General features: G+C 35.4%; 1 protein-coding gene across 1 annotated transcript; it reads left to right on the top strand.

Moving 5' to 3' along the window:
* The first annotated feature begins 9051 nt into the window (after window positions 1–9051).
* On the top strand, window positions 9052–10239 carry LOC105474207 (olfactory receptor 9K2). Its single transcript, XM_011728689.2, has one exon. It carries the CDS (start codon window positions 9298–9300, stop codon window positions 10237–10239), a length of 942 nt encoding a protein of 313 aa, XP_011726991.1. The 5' UTR covers window positions 9052–9297.
* The last annotated feature ends 3565 nt before the right edge of the window (window positions 10240–13804 follow it).

Below are 13804 nucleotides of genomic sequence, written 5' to 3'. Positions count from 1 at the left end.
AACCAATGAGAACAAAGATACAACATACCAGAATCTCTGGGACACATTTAAAGCAGTGTGTAGAGGGAAATTTATAGCACTAAATGCCCACAAGAGAAAGCAGGAAAGATCTAAAATTGACACTCTAACATCGCAATTAAAAGAACTAGAGAAGCAAGAGCAAACACATTCAAAAGCTAGCAGAAGGCAAGAAATAACTAAGATCAGAGCAGAACTGAAGGAGATAGAGACACAAAAAACCCTCCAAAAAATCAATGAATCCAGGAGTTGGTTTTTTGAAAAGATCAACAAAATTGACAGACCACTAGCAAGACTAATAAAGAAGAAAAGAGAGAAGAATCAAATCGACGCAATTAAAAATGATAAAGGGGATATCACCACCAACCCCACAGAAATACAAACTACCATCAGAGAATACTATAAACACCTCTACGCAAATAAACTGGAATATCTAGAAGAAATGGATAATTTCCTGGACACTTACACTCTTCCAAGACTAAACCAGGAAGAAGTTGAATCCCTGAATAGACCAATAGCAGGCTCTGAAATTGAGGCAATAATTAATAGCCTACCAACCAAAAAAAGTCCAGGACCAGATGGATTCACAGCTGAATTCTACCAGAGGTACAAGGAGGAGTTGGTACCATTCCTTCTGAAACTATTCCAATCAATAGAAAAAGAGGGAATCCTTCCTAACTCATTTTATGAGGCCAACATCATCCTGATACCAAAGACTGGCAGAGACACAACTAAAAAAGAGAATTTTAGACCAATATCCCTGATGAACATTGATGTAAAAATCCTCAATAAAATACTGGCAAACCGGATTCAGCAACACATCAAAAAGCTTATCCACCATGATCAAGTGGGCTTCATCCCTGGGATGCAAGGCTGGTTCAACATTTGCAAATCAATAAACATAATCCAGCATATAAACAGAACCAAAGACAAGAACCACATGATTATCTCAATAGATGCAGAAAAGGCTTTTGACAAAATTCAACAGCCCTTCATGCTAAAAACGCTCAATAAATTCGGTATTGATGGAATGTACCTCAAAATAATAAGAGCTATTTATGACAAACCCACAGCCAATATCATACTGAATGGGCAAAAACTGGAAAAATTCCCTTTGAAAACTGGCACAAGACAGGGATGCCCTCTCTCACCACTCCTATTCAACATAGTGTTGGAAGTTCTGGCTAGGGCAATTAGGCAAGAGAAAGAAATCAAGGGTATTCAGTTAGGAAAAGAAGAAGTCAAATTGTCCCTGTTTGCAGATGACATGATTGTATATTTAGAAAACCCCATTGTCTCAGCCCAAAATCTCCTTAAGCTGATAAGCAACTTCAGCAAAGTCTCAGGATACAAAATTAATGTGCAAAAATCACAAGCATTCTTATACACCAGTAACAGACAAACAGAGAGCCAAATCAGGAATGAACTTCCATTCACAATTGCTTCAAAGAGAATCAAATACCTAGGAATCCAACTTACAAGGGATGTAAAAGACCTTTACAAGGAGAACTACAAACCACTGCTCAGTGAAATCAAAGAGGACACAAACAAATGGAAGAACATACCATGCTCATGGATAGGAAGAATCAATATCGTGAAAATGGCCATACTGCCCAAGGTAATTTATAGATTCAATGCCATCCCCATCAAGCTACCAATGAGTTTCTTCACAGAATTGGAAAAAACTGCTTTAAAGTTCATATGGAACCAAAAAAGAGCCCGCATCTCCAAGACAATCCTAAGTCAAAAGAACAAAGCTGGAGGCATCACGCTACCTGACTTCAAACTATACTACGAGGCTACAGTAACCAAAACAGCATGGTACTGGTACCAAAACAGAGATATAGACCAATGGAACAGAACAGAGTCCTCAGAAATAATACCACACATCTACAGCCATCTGATCTTTGATAAACCTGAGAGAAACAAGAAATGGGGAAAGGATTCCCTATTTAATAAATGGTGCTGGGAAAATTGGCTAGCCAGAAGTAGAAAGCTGAAACTCCATCCTTTCCTTACTCCTTATACGAAAATTAATTCAAGATGGATTAGAGACTTAAATGTTAGACCTAATACCATAAAAATCCTAGAGGAAAACCTAGGTAGTACCATTCAGGACATAGGCATGGGCAAAGACCTCATGTCTAAAACACCAAAAGCAACAGCAGCAAAAGCCAAAATTGACAAATGGGATCTCATTAAACTAAAGAGCTTCTGCACAGCAAAAGAAACTACCATCAGAGTGAACAGGCAACCTACAGAATGGGAGAAAATTTTTGCAATCTACTCATCTGACAAAGGGCTAATATCCAGAACCTACAAAGAACTCAAACAAATTTACAAGAAAAAAACAAACAACCCCATCAAAAAGTGGGCAAAGGATATGAACAGACATTTCTCAAAAGAAGACATTCATACAGCCAACAGACACATGAAAAAATGCTCATCATCACTGGCCATCAGAGAAATGCAAATCAAAACCACAATGAGATACCATCTCACACCAGTTAGAATGGCGATCATTAAAAAGTCAGGAAACAACAGGTGCTGGAGAGGATGTGGAGAAATAGGAATGCTTTTACACTGTTGGTGGGATTGTAAACTAGTTCAACCATTATGGAAAACAGTATGGCGATTCCTCAAGGATCTAGAACTAGATGTACCATATGACCCAGCCATCCCATTACTGGGGATATATCCAAAGGATTATAAATTATGCTGCTATAAAGACACATGCACACGTATGTTTATTGCAGCACTATTCACAATAGCAAAGACTTGGAATCAACCCAAATGTCCATCAGTGACAGATTGGATTAAGAAAATGTGGCACATATACACCATGGAATACTATGCAGCCATAAAAAAGGATGAGTTTGTGTCCTTTGTAGGGACGTGGATGCAGCTGGAAACCATCATTCTTAGCAAACTATCACAAGAACAGAAAACCAAACACCGCATGTTCTCACTCATAGGTGGGAACTGAACAATGAGATCACTTGGACTCAGGAAGGGGAACATCACACACCGGGGCCTATCATGGGGAGGGGGGAGGGGGGAGGGATTGCATTGGGAGTTATACCTGATGTAAATGATGAGTTGATGGGTGCAGCACACCAACATGGCACAAGTATACATATGTAACAAACCTGCATGTTATGCACATGTACCCTACAACTTAAAGTACAATAATAATAAATAAATTTTTTAAAAAAATGATTTTCTCAACAGCCATCATGTAAATAAGATGTCATAACCTGATGAAAATGTATTACTTTTGAGGAAGCAATGTTCTTTGTGTTCCCTCCTGTCTTTCATATTTGTAGCTATGCCACCAAGCCAGGGCTGAGAGAAGGGTTGGCCTAAGTTGTCTGATATGCTAATAGGACTTCCAAATAGGCACCTAGTTTTAAACTATACATGCCAAATTCATATTAAAGGCAATATTTTACGTTGTAATGGTAAATGAATATACCAAGTGTTTAGAAATTGTGTTGATGCTATCAATAAGTTATTTTAGTATAGAAGTGAAAATAAAAGGGCAGGAAAGAAATTCAGGTTGATAAGTGAATGAATGAGTAACAACAGGGAGCCAGGAAACCCCTGTCTATTCTGGAAATGGGAGTAGTAAACTGAGGGTGATTATAAGCAGGAGAAGAAGCGGGGTGGGACTTAAAGTTGGGGATACATGTTGTGAAGTCAGATTGTAAAGAGCTTGCATTTGAAGCGGGTTTCTGGATCCTCGGCTTTGTGAATTAGAATCATCATAGCTCACACATTTGAGCAGTTTCTGAGATGACAATTCAGTATATCCATAGACACAATGACGAAAGTTTATTTTATATATTAAGTTTGTAGTTATGTATACATTTCACAATGCTTGGAATATATCTAATAATTTGATACAATATCTTAGGTTTTACAGAATTATTAGGTTCCTGAAGAATCAGGAAAAGTGAATTGAAACCCTTTTCTGTTTAAGGAAATTGTCATTCAGAAGACTATCATGTAATGTATCTTTTTCTGATAAAATATTTTATAGTCTTTGTAAATAAAAGGTTAGACTTATAGTGGTCCAAAAAGTGTACACTTCTTAAGCTGATTAATTGATCTTCATTAACCTGGAAGCAGGCTTTATCAAATAACCTTGAATTATTTCTGTTTAAAAGTGATATCAAGGCCGGGCCAGTGGCTCACGGCCCGTAATCCCAGCAGTTTGGGAGGTCGAGGCAGGTGGATCATGAGGTCAGGAGTTTGAGACCAGCCTGACCAACATGGCGAAACCCCATCTCTACTAAAAATCACAAAAATTAGCTGGGCATGGTGGTGTGCACCTGTAATCCCAGCTACTCAGGAGGCTGAGGCAGGAGAATTGCTTGAATTCCAGAGGTGGAGGTTGCAGTGAGCTGAGACTGTGCCATGGTACTCCAGCCTGGGCAACAGAGCAAGACTCTGCTTCAAAAAAAAAAAAAAGTTATATCAATAAAAACTTAAAAGCAATAAAATAAAACTTCCTTATGTCCAAAAACATGCAGCACTCACTAATAAGACATGAAGGGCACACAACTATATTACATTGGTTTTTATAACATGGAAATATAGTATGAAAGCAGCAACCTAAAAGGTAAAAGACGGTTAGATATAAAATATTGAAAAAGTGTAGTTAGAGAAAAGACAATATAAGAGAAGTCACAGAACAAGAATATGGAACACCAAAACTCAGTAGCAATTTACATAAGACCAAAATAAAACAAAAACAAGAATAAAACTAAAGGTTTCTTTTGGTGAAAGATCAGTGTGAAGCAATATTTGAAAAACAACGCTTTCTGTCTCATATGCCTTAAAGAGTTACATTGCAAGTAATTAGGCAGTCATATTTCAACTTGATAGACTATATACAGCTTGATGTCAAATTGTGACAATAGATTTTTTGAAAAGGATACTTAGAAATTATTCAATAGCAACTAAAAGATCCTAACAAATTAAGGATGCTGAATCCAGAAATGTAGACTAGGGGGCATTAATGTATTTGTCTTTTTCATGTCAGAAGATAAAATACAAATATTCAGTGGACCTTTAGAAAGCAGAGTAATGGGTTGAGACTCTGACATTCAGGTGGGTGGAATTCATAGAGAAGCAAACTTTCTCTTAATATAAAGAAAACACTTTATAATAAGGAGTCTTGTCCAAAATAACTTGGTGATTACCCCAAGAGTATTCAACAAGTACAGAAATCACACTTAGTGTTTGCTCCTCACATGTCCTCATGGGATGGCTCTAGAGTTTAACCTTGTTATGAAATTATAATTGACTTATTTTTCAGCCTTCTCTCAGAGGAACTTCTTCCTCCAAAATTCTGAAAAATGTTATGCTGCAATTCTCTGAAATAGTTTCATGAGACTGGAAAAAAACTAAGACGACTATGGATTCTAGCTGCTGCTATCTTCGTAGGCCATCAGGGAGCAGAGAGTTTTGTTCACTTTAAATTTCCATTTTGCTCCCATCTTCATTCTAAGGCCTGTGAAATATGACAGCAGGGAGGCAAGAGATTTTCATGTAGTTTGATTTCATAGATTCAATTAGCATTTATTCAGTTTTGGTAGGGAAATACCCATTATTCTCTGAGAAAACTACAGAGATTCCTAGTCCATCATCTTCATACTGTGTGCAGGAAGACAACTATAACAAGTTTTCAAATAAAATTATATTAAAGAAAGAACAAACTTTAATAACAGGTAATGGTAAATTAAGGAGCCAGGCAAAACTGCTAAGAACATGGTCATGCCATGCCTATGAGGATTGTTATTTTGCTGGGGATTAAACATTATTTGAGATGTTTAATTTTGATGTTGTCATTGATAGTTTTTATTTTTCAATATATCTTTCTTTATAGAAGGAAGTAAAAAGAATTTGGAACTTTATAGTTTCATGTGAAAAAGTTTACAAGACAAAAGAAACATAAATTCAGGTAAGAATAATTATAAAACAACATATTTATTTTAAACATATAATAAGACAGCCGGAACATTTTCAATATACTTAAATATATTTTTTTCTTGAGTTTCAAAATGTGCTAAGCCATAAATTAAAAATTATCAACATGAGAATAAACTTCAATATTCCTATTTTATTGCTTGAAGAAAGATCATGACTAAACCAGACTGGGAACATGATAATTGATGTTTAAAATCTAGTCCTAGTGATATGTATTCTATAATTTTTCTTGTTTCACTTCTTAGAAAACCTCGCAATCATAAAAATTCTCTATTATCGCTATTCCAATTATTTCATACCAAAATTGGCTCTTTATTTAAAATTCTTTATTAATGGAGATAAATATTTTGATGGTCAATATTCTATAAATTTGCATGCAAATTCTACAATTATGATCCTATAATTATTCTAAAGTCAGCTTGCTCTCAAAAGCCTGTCTATACTAAAGTTCCTGTGCTCCAAGAACGTCTTACCTAAAGGTTTTATCATCTTCAACATTTAAAAACATGTGTTCTTCAAAAGTTAGCAGTGAGCTTATTTATTTACTATTCGTCATTTAGTAATGAATTAAAGGTAGTTATTATATTGTAATAAACATCTCATATCAGGTATCATACCGTGTTTTAAGTTGGAATTACATTTAATTCTTTTTTGTCTTCATTTTTAGTGCCAAACACAATACTTGACACAGCATAGATCCTTAAACATATTGACTCAACACGTTAGTTGATAATCAGAAAGCTGGAAATGGATTAATTCTTGAAAAACGAATATGTCACTTTCAAAAAGGGTCAAAAAGTAGCATTCCATTTGGTATAAGAATTTAAGAGTTTTTCCTTCTCTTTCAACTGCCCTTCTCCCTCTTCCTCCTCCTCTACTTCTTCCTTAAAAAAAAAAAAAAAAAAAAAAAATATATATATATATATATATATATATGGTTAAACAACAAGGCCTGTTAAGCTTATGAGTTTTTAAAAGAGTTGACATATCATTGATATGAAAATTATATATACTTAAGGTATTAGACTTGATGTTTTAATATCTATACATTGTGAAATGATCACCACAATCAAACTAATTGTCACAAGCTTGTGACTTATTATTACAGAAGGGAGAGATATGTGTGAAATGATTTTAGCATGTCTTAAAAGTCATTTCTATTCTCTGTAATGGACCTCCTTTTCCTATTCCAAACCAACAAATGATGGCTGATGTTTGAAACTGTTCTATTCAGCTTCATGCCTAAAAAGCTTTATTCTATTCCAGGAATAAAATTTAGTCATCCTCATGCATTTTAAGCTGTAAGTCTAATTTATTTCCCCCAATAAAACTAAATGACTACACATTTATTCGAATAGGTTTCAAATGTGTGGTGGAACAGTTGGTGTGAGGACAGTGGAGACTGAGAATACTAATGTTATTATGTTCAATCATTTTTTTTCTGTTGATTTGAATGTATTTTAATTAATTTTAGTCTTTTTTGGATGAAGTTATTGAGAGAGGTAACAAATGAAAGATGTAAGGAAGGTCATGAAGGCTTTGGGATCTGAGAGACTTTTGTAGAACATAGGAAAATGAAAAAAGTAAACCTCTTAAACCTCTTAACACTTGAGGGAGGATAAAGAGTCAGAGGAATTCTGCATGCTCTGTAATTATGATTGCTAGCATAGCACTTATTTCAATTTTGGCAAAGATATTTTTCTGGATCATTTGCTCACTTTTATTATCCATACCACTCCTTGAAAGGATGAATGATACTTTGCTTAAATGCTACCAAAGAAGAAAAGATGTGGTAGGATCATCTTTAATTGCTAGACAACTTAATAGACAATGAGTCTGTTGTTTTACATAAAAATAAAAAACAGAAATATTTCAAATTAACCAAAGTTGTTTTGGTTGCTTAATAGGTCACCCAAATTCAAATAGGTTAATTTGGATGTGTTTAAGAAATTAATACTATTTATTCTTTTTTTTATTATTATACTTTAAGTTCTAGGGTACATGTGCACAACATGCAGGTTTGTTACATATGTATACTTGTGCCATGTTGCTGTGCTGCACCCATCAACTCGTCAGCACCCATCAACTCGTCATTTACATCAGGTATAACTCCCAGTGCAATCCCTCCCCTCTCCCCTCTCCCCATGATAGGCCCCGGTGTGTGATGTTCCCCTTCCCGAGTCCAAGTGATCTCATTGTTCAGTTCCCACCTATGAGTGAGAACATGCGGTGTTTGGTTTTCTGTTCTTGCGATAGTTTGCTGAGAATGATGGTTTCCAGCTGCATCCATGTCCCTACAAAGGACACAAACTCATCCTTTTTTAAACTACTAAGCTCTTACATCAGCTTAAGAGTTCAAAAAATTTGCTATACAATCTATTCTTTTACACAGTCCATAATTTTTATTGACTGTATAGATTGCATAGCAAATATAATTTTCTTAATTTACATCTATTTTTTCTCAAATTTGGAAAAGTTTGATGGCATGACTTTCTTGACAGATTTATGTAGAAAAAAGCAGGATCAATGAACTTCATAGAATAAAAAATATAAAGACATAGTTTACATTTTACTTTTGTCCTTAAATAAAAGTAAACTAGTTCCAGGAGCTGAAGACTGATCACATTTTAAAAGATCCCTGTATACCTATGTAATAAACCTGCACATTCTGTACATGTATCCTGTTTTTATTTTTTCAAGAAAAAATTAAAAAAAAATCTCTAAGTAAAACAGTTAACTGATAATTTCCTTGAGGTTATAAGAGCTCTTTTGGTATAAAGTTCATGTTACCTTGGAATGTACTTTCAGCTTTCTTTCCCCTCATTTATTTATTAGCATTTTGAAGCAATGTGTTTTTAAAGGAAAAGTGAATATTACATGATAGATTCAAACTTAAGGAAGAGTCTTTTTCTTAGCATTAGGAATTTGCTGATAATATTTTGAAATCGTCACCTCAATCACAAATGACATCTCATAAACCATCTTATGTAACAAGGTAGAGAGATATAAAAAAGTATCAAACTACATTGTGTTGAAATTATTACTAGTATGGATACAAAATACTGTACCTTGGGTCCAAACTCCATTGTTATCCAGTTGTGTTACCTTAGGCAAGTCAAAATATCTCTCATCTTTCATTTGCTTGTGTGTGTAAACTTAATGGGATAATGAAGGCATATGCCAACTATGAAGTCTTCTTTAATGTTAAGTGTTTTTGTTATAGTAGAGGAAGTGTAGAACATTTATTTGCTGACTTCCTCTTATATCTTGAAGCAGATATTTGCCATGGGTGACAAGGGAGGAAACAACCATTCAGCAGTGACTGACTTCATTCTTGTAGGCATCAGAGTTCGTCCAGAGCTCCAGAGTCTCCTTTTCCTACTATTCCTGATTATTTATGGGATGGTTCTTCTGGGAAACCTTAGTATGATTGGCATCATTGTGACTGATCCCCGGCTGAACGCACCAATGTATTTCTTCCTAGGCAATCTCTCCGTCATCGATCTCTCCTACTCTACTGTTATTGTACCCAAAGCCATGGTCAACATCCTATCTCATAAAAAGACCATATCCTTTGCAGGTTGTGTGGCACAGCTGTTCCTTTATGCACTTTTCATGGTAACAGAGGCCTTTGTTCTGGCAGCCATGGCTTATGACCGCTTCGTTGCCATCTGCAATCCACTCCTCTACTCTGTTCGCATGTCAAGAAGTGTCTGTATCCAATTGGTGGCTGGTTCCTACCTCTGTGGCTGGGTCAGTTCCATCCTTCAAATCAGTGTCACATTCTCCATGTCTTTTTGTGCCTCCCGAGTCATTGATCACTTCTACTGTGATTCAAACCCGATTGAAAAGATATCCTGTTCCAATATCTTCATGAATAAGATGGTGTCATTTAGTTTGGCTGTCCTCATTATTTTGCCCACAATAGTTGTCATTGTCGTATCTTATATGTACATTGTGTCCACAGTTGTAAAGATCCGCTCCAGTGAAGGAAGGAAGAAAGCCTTCTCCACTTGCAGCTCCCACCTGGGGGTTGTAAGTTTGCTCTATGGGACTGTCTCTTTTGTGTATCTCACACCTCCAAATAACCCTGAACTTCGTAAAGTGGCTTCAGTATGTTACATTTTGTTCACACCTATGTTAAATCCTTTAATCTACTCTTTAAGAAATCAGGATGTTAAAGATGCCATGAAAAAAGTCTTACGGAAGAAAAAAGTTTTACTCTAAATCTGCTTTTGTTTGTTTTTCTGTTTCTTGCATCAATTATTTTTTACTGCCTGATTTTCTAGATGTAGGCATTTAAAGTTCAAATTTATTTATTTATTTATTTATTTATTTATTTAGATGGAGTCTTGCTCTGTCACCCAAGTTGCAGTGCAGTGGCATGATCTCGGCTCACTGCAACCTCTGCCTCCTGGGTTCAAGCGATTCTCCTGTCTCAGCCTCCTGAGTATCTGGGATTACAGGTGTTAGCCACCACGCCCTCCTAATTTTTATATTTTTAGTAGAGACGGAATTTCACCATGTTGGCCAGGCTGGTCTCAAACTCCTGACGTCACATGATCCTCCCACCTCTGCCTCCCAAAGTGCTGGGATTACAGGCGTGAGCCACTGTGCCTGGCCAAGTTTATTATTATTTTTTTAAATAAAACTCCTTAACTCTTCTATTCCACAGCATGAATAATTTCCCATAAGGAATGTTACGCATAAAGTACTTACTTTTTCCCAAGGCAATGTTAAATTGGAAAGTTCTGGATATTTATGAAAACCTGTTATGTTTCTACAAATAGTAATGTATTTGTCACTTTCTTTCTGTCTTTTCACGTAATAATATGTTAGGTGAAATGGGGAGGTATTTTATTATTTCTCTTTGCATGCCTAGGTGAAATTTAGATACAGAACATACTTTATATGATGACTAACTTGGAGACTGTGTGTCCCAACTGGTTTATATGGAAATATTTGGTATAAAGGCTAGGATTGTGTTTTGGTGTTGATGACATGCCAAAGACGTGAGAGCACATGTATCTGATGAAAAGGAAATAGAATGGAAAAATAACCTTCTCCATGAAAAGCATTAGGTAAAATAAAGCTCATCGTTGAATTACAGGGGCCAAAGAAGACATGGGCAAATTGCTTTGATTTGGTTGAAATCAAGACATTTTATTTAATGCTCTGTGAATGACAGTCATCCCTGTTTTGCTCTAATATAATGAAAATGTCTTCTTATGATTTTATGATGTTTTCAGCTCATGCTCTCTATCTTCTGAATATCAATTATTGGTTATGAATGTGCAATTAGTGAAAGCTCTGTATTGAAATGAAGTCAGCTTGAAAATCTCAGTTACAGATATCACAAGATTTTATAGCAGCCTTTATAAATAGTTGAATTACATGTATGTGTATATATAAATATATATGTATGCATGCATACCTTACAATAGCCTTTATGAATGGTTGGATTGTATATGTGCATGCATGCATACACATGTATATGTGTTTGTTGGTGTATATCTGTGTGTATTAGTTTGGGCATGAGATATTTAAAAACATGATTAGTCCTAAACTTAAATGTCACTTGAGAAAAGGGTAGTTAAGACACTGCCCCACAGCTTTGATAGGTTTCAAGGGAAGCCAGGTTCCAGAAAAAGTCAGGTCAGAGTTAGTATTTTGCAAGTGAATTTTTTTTTTTTTTTTTTTTTTTTTTTAGACAGAGTCTTGCTCTTATTGCCCAGGCTGAAGTGCAGTGGTGCGCGCTTGGCTCACTGCAACCTCCACCTCCTGGGTTCAAGTGATTCTCCTGCCTTAGCCTCCTGAGTAGCTGAGATTATAGGCATATACCATCATGCCCAGCTAATTTTTGTATTTTTAGTAGAGTTGGGGTTTCACCGTGTTGGTCAGGCTGGTCTCAAACTCTTGACCTCGTGATCTGCCCGCCTTGGCCTTCCAAAGTGCTGGGATTACAGGCGTGAGCCACTGCGCCTGGCCGTGCAAGTGATTTAAGAAACACCTTAGACAAACCATTACAATCCCTAAATCTAGAAAACATCATCAAAGACAAAAATTAAACCTAATAAATAAAACACATCTTCCAGTTTTGTTCATATACTTGATATCTTGAAAATCTAGAATATGGATCTTTAGGTCTGTTTTTTTCTGTTTTTATTTAGCTAACTAAGTCTCCTTTGATAAATGTGCAATGGAATGCATATTTGTAGATGAAATTTTATTAAGGGAAGGAATTTGAGGATAATTGTTCCTACCTAAGAGATAAAGAAGGAAGCTAAGACACTTAACAAATCAAGGTTATATTTATCTGCCCCTCCCTATGCCTGTCAATATGCCATTTCTCTTAATGCTTAATTTCATAAAAATGATATTTGAGAGCAAAATAGAAATTCAACTCACTTGGGAAATGGATGTTTGGTATAAATTATTATTAGTCTGGAGATTCCTTTCTTAGGTTTAGGTTTTACTATTTATACTGAATGCCCATTAGCCTTAGACTGTCATTCTTTGATGCACCTACCCGGTGTGAGTACTTAAGGACTATTGGGGAAAGGCAGTAGAATATTGAATAAGAATGCAGCCTAGATCCATTTACTTTAGTCTTAAATATGCTGGATTACATATTCTGCTTTGTAGCCATAACAATTGCAGTATTCCGAGGAATAACCTCATATGTGGCATTGTTTAAATCACCTCAAATATTCAAAGAAATCCAGAAAAAAAATGGAAAACCTAAGGCAGACTGATGTCCAAGGTGTTAAACTCAGATATTTCTTATTTTCTTTTAAATCGCCATAAATATTTTCCTTGGTAAATTTTTTTTCTGGGTTCGTATGCCTTATATAAAAAGTAGTGCCCAATTTATAACTTTCTTGTTACTTGTGCCATCAAGATTCCATCAGAACAACCCAATGTCATACCAACATTTTGTTGACTCTCATTGACGAAGTGTTTTATTTTTAAATTATGAGTAGATTGCTTTTGAAACATTGCTACATCCAAGAGAGTTTGAAATTCACATTCTGCATCCTATACATCAAAAGTTTTTATTTAGAGGGTACTTTAAAACTTTATACAAAAATCCACATTGAAAAAGCTTTTAATATAATGATATGATCTTGAGAGGCTGAAGATTATATTAGGCTTCTTAAATGCTCAGCGTACTTGTATTGCATTATTTTATTTTCCCTGGTTATAACTTTTTGGACATACACATATATTGATTGATCTGTAGCATCATGTACTTCACTTTGTCTTTAAATTTGATGTGATGTTGGTGTTTACCTAACATTTAGTTCTGTTAACATTTGGCATACCGATGTGGAACTTTGGTGAGGGTACTTAGAATACAATTTTCTATTACTAGGACGCTAAGATTCTCTGACTCAGACAGTTGCAAATGATAAGTACTGATTTAAACTTCACAAATTATGTTAAAATCACTAAATTAAACATTGTTTGCTAGCACCCAGAGCTTACTCCATTTGCTTTCAGATAGTTTCAAGTCCTTATTATGGGATTTAAATTGTTATGTTGATTGAAGCAGCTGAACTAATAAAGTATAAAAATATTTCAGTGGTGGATTGATACTGAACTATGTTATTCTTACTCTTGTGAGTTGAGAATGAGATATCACTTTGCCCAATTTCATGATACCAGAATAGGTGATAAAATCAATAAAAATTCTGAATGTAAACTATTAGCCTAGTGATCAGAGTGAGGACAAAACTACTAGTTGAGGCGGGGAGAGGAAGAGGAAGAAAAGGGAAGAGGTGGGTTAAAA

Source organism: Macaca nemestrina, chromosome 10, assembly GCF_043159975.1.
Source record: "Macaca nemestrina isolate mMacNem1 chromosome 10, mMacNem.hap1, whole genome shotgun sequence".
Classification (NCBI taxonomy): domain Eukaryota; kingdom Metazoa; phylum Chordata; class Mammalia; order Primates; family Cercopithecidae; genus Macaca; species Macaca nemestrina.
Note: the sequence above shows the minus strand (reverse complement) of the source record. Positions and strands in the feature narration are given on the sequence as shown.

Excerpts from the sequence above, each read along its gene's own strand:
- LOC105474207 (XM_011728689.2), top strand. The coding sequence starts at position 9,298 with ATGGGTGACAAGGGAGGAAACAACCATTCAGCAGTGACTGACTTCATT.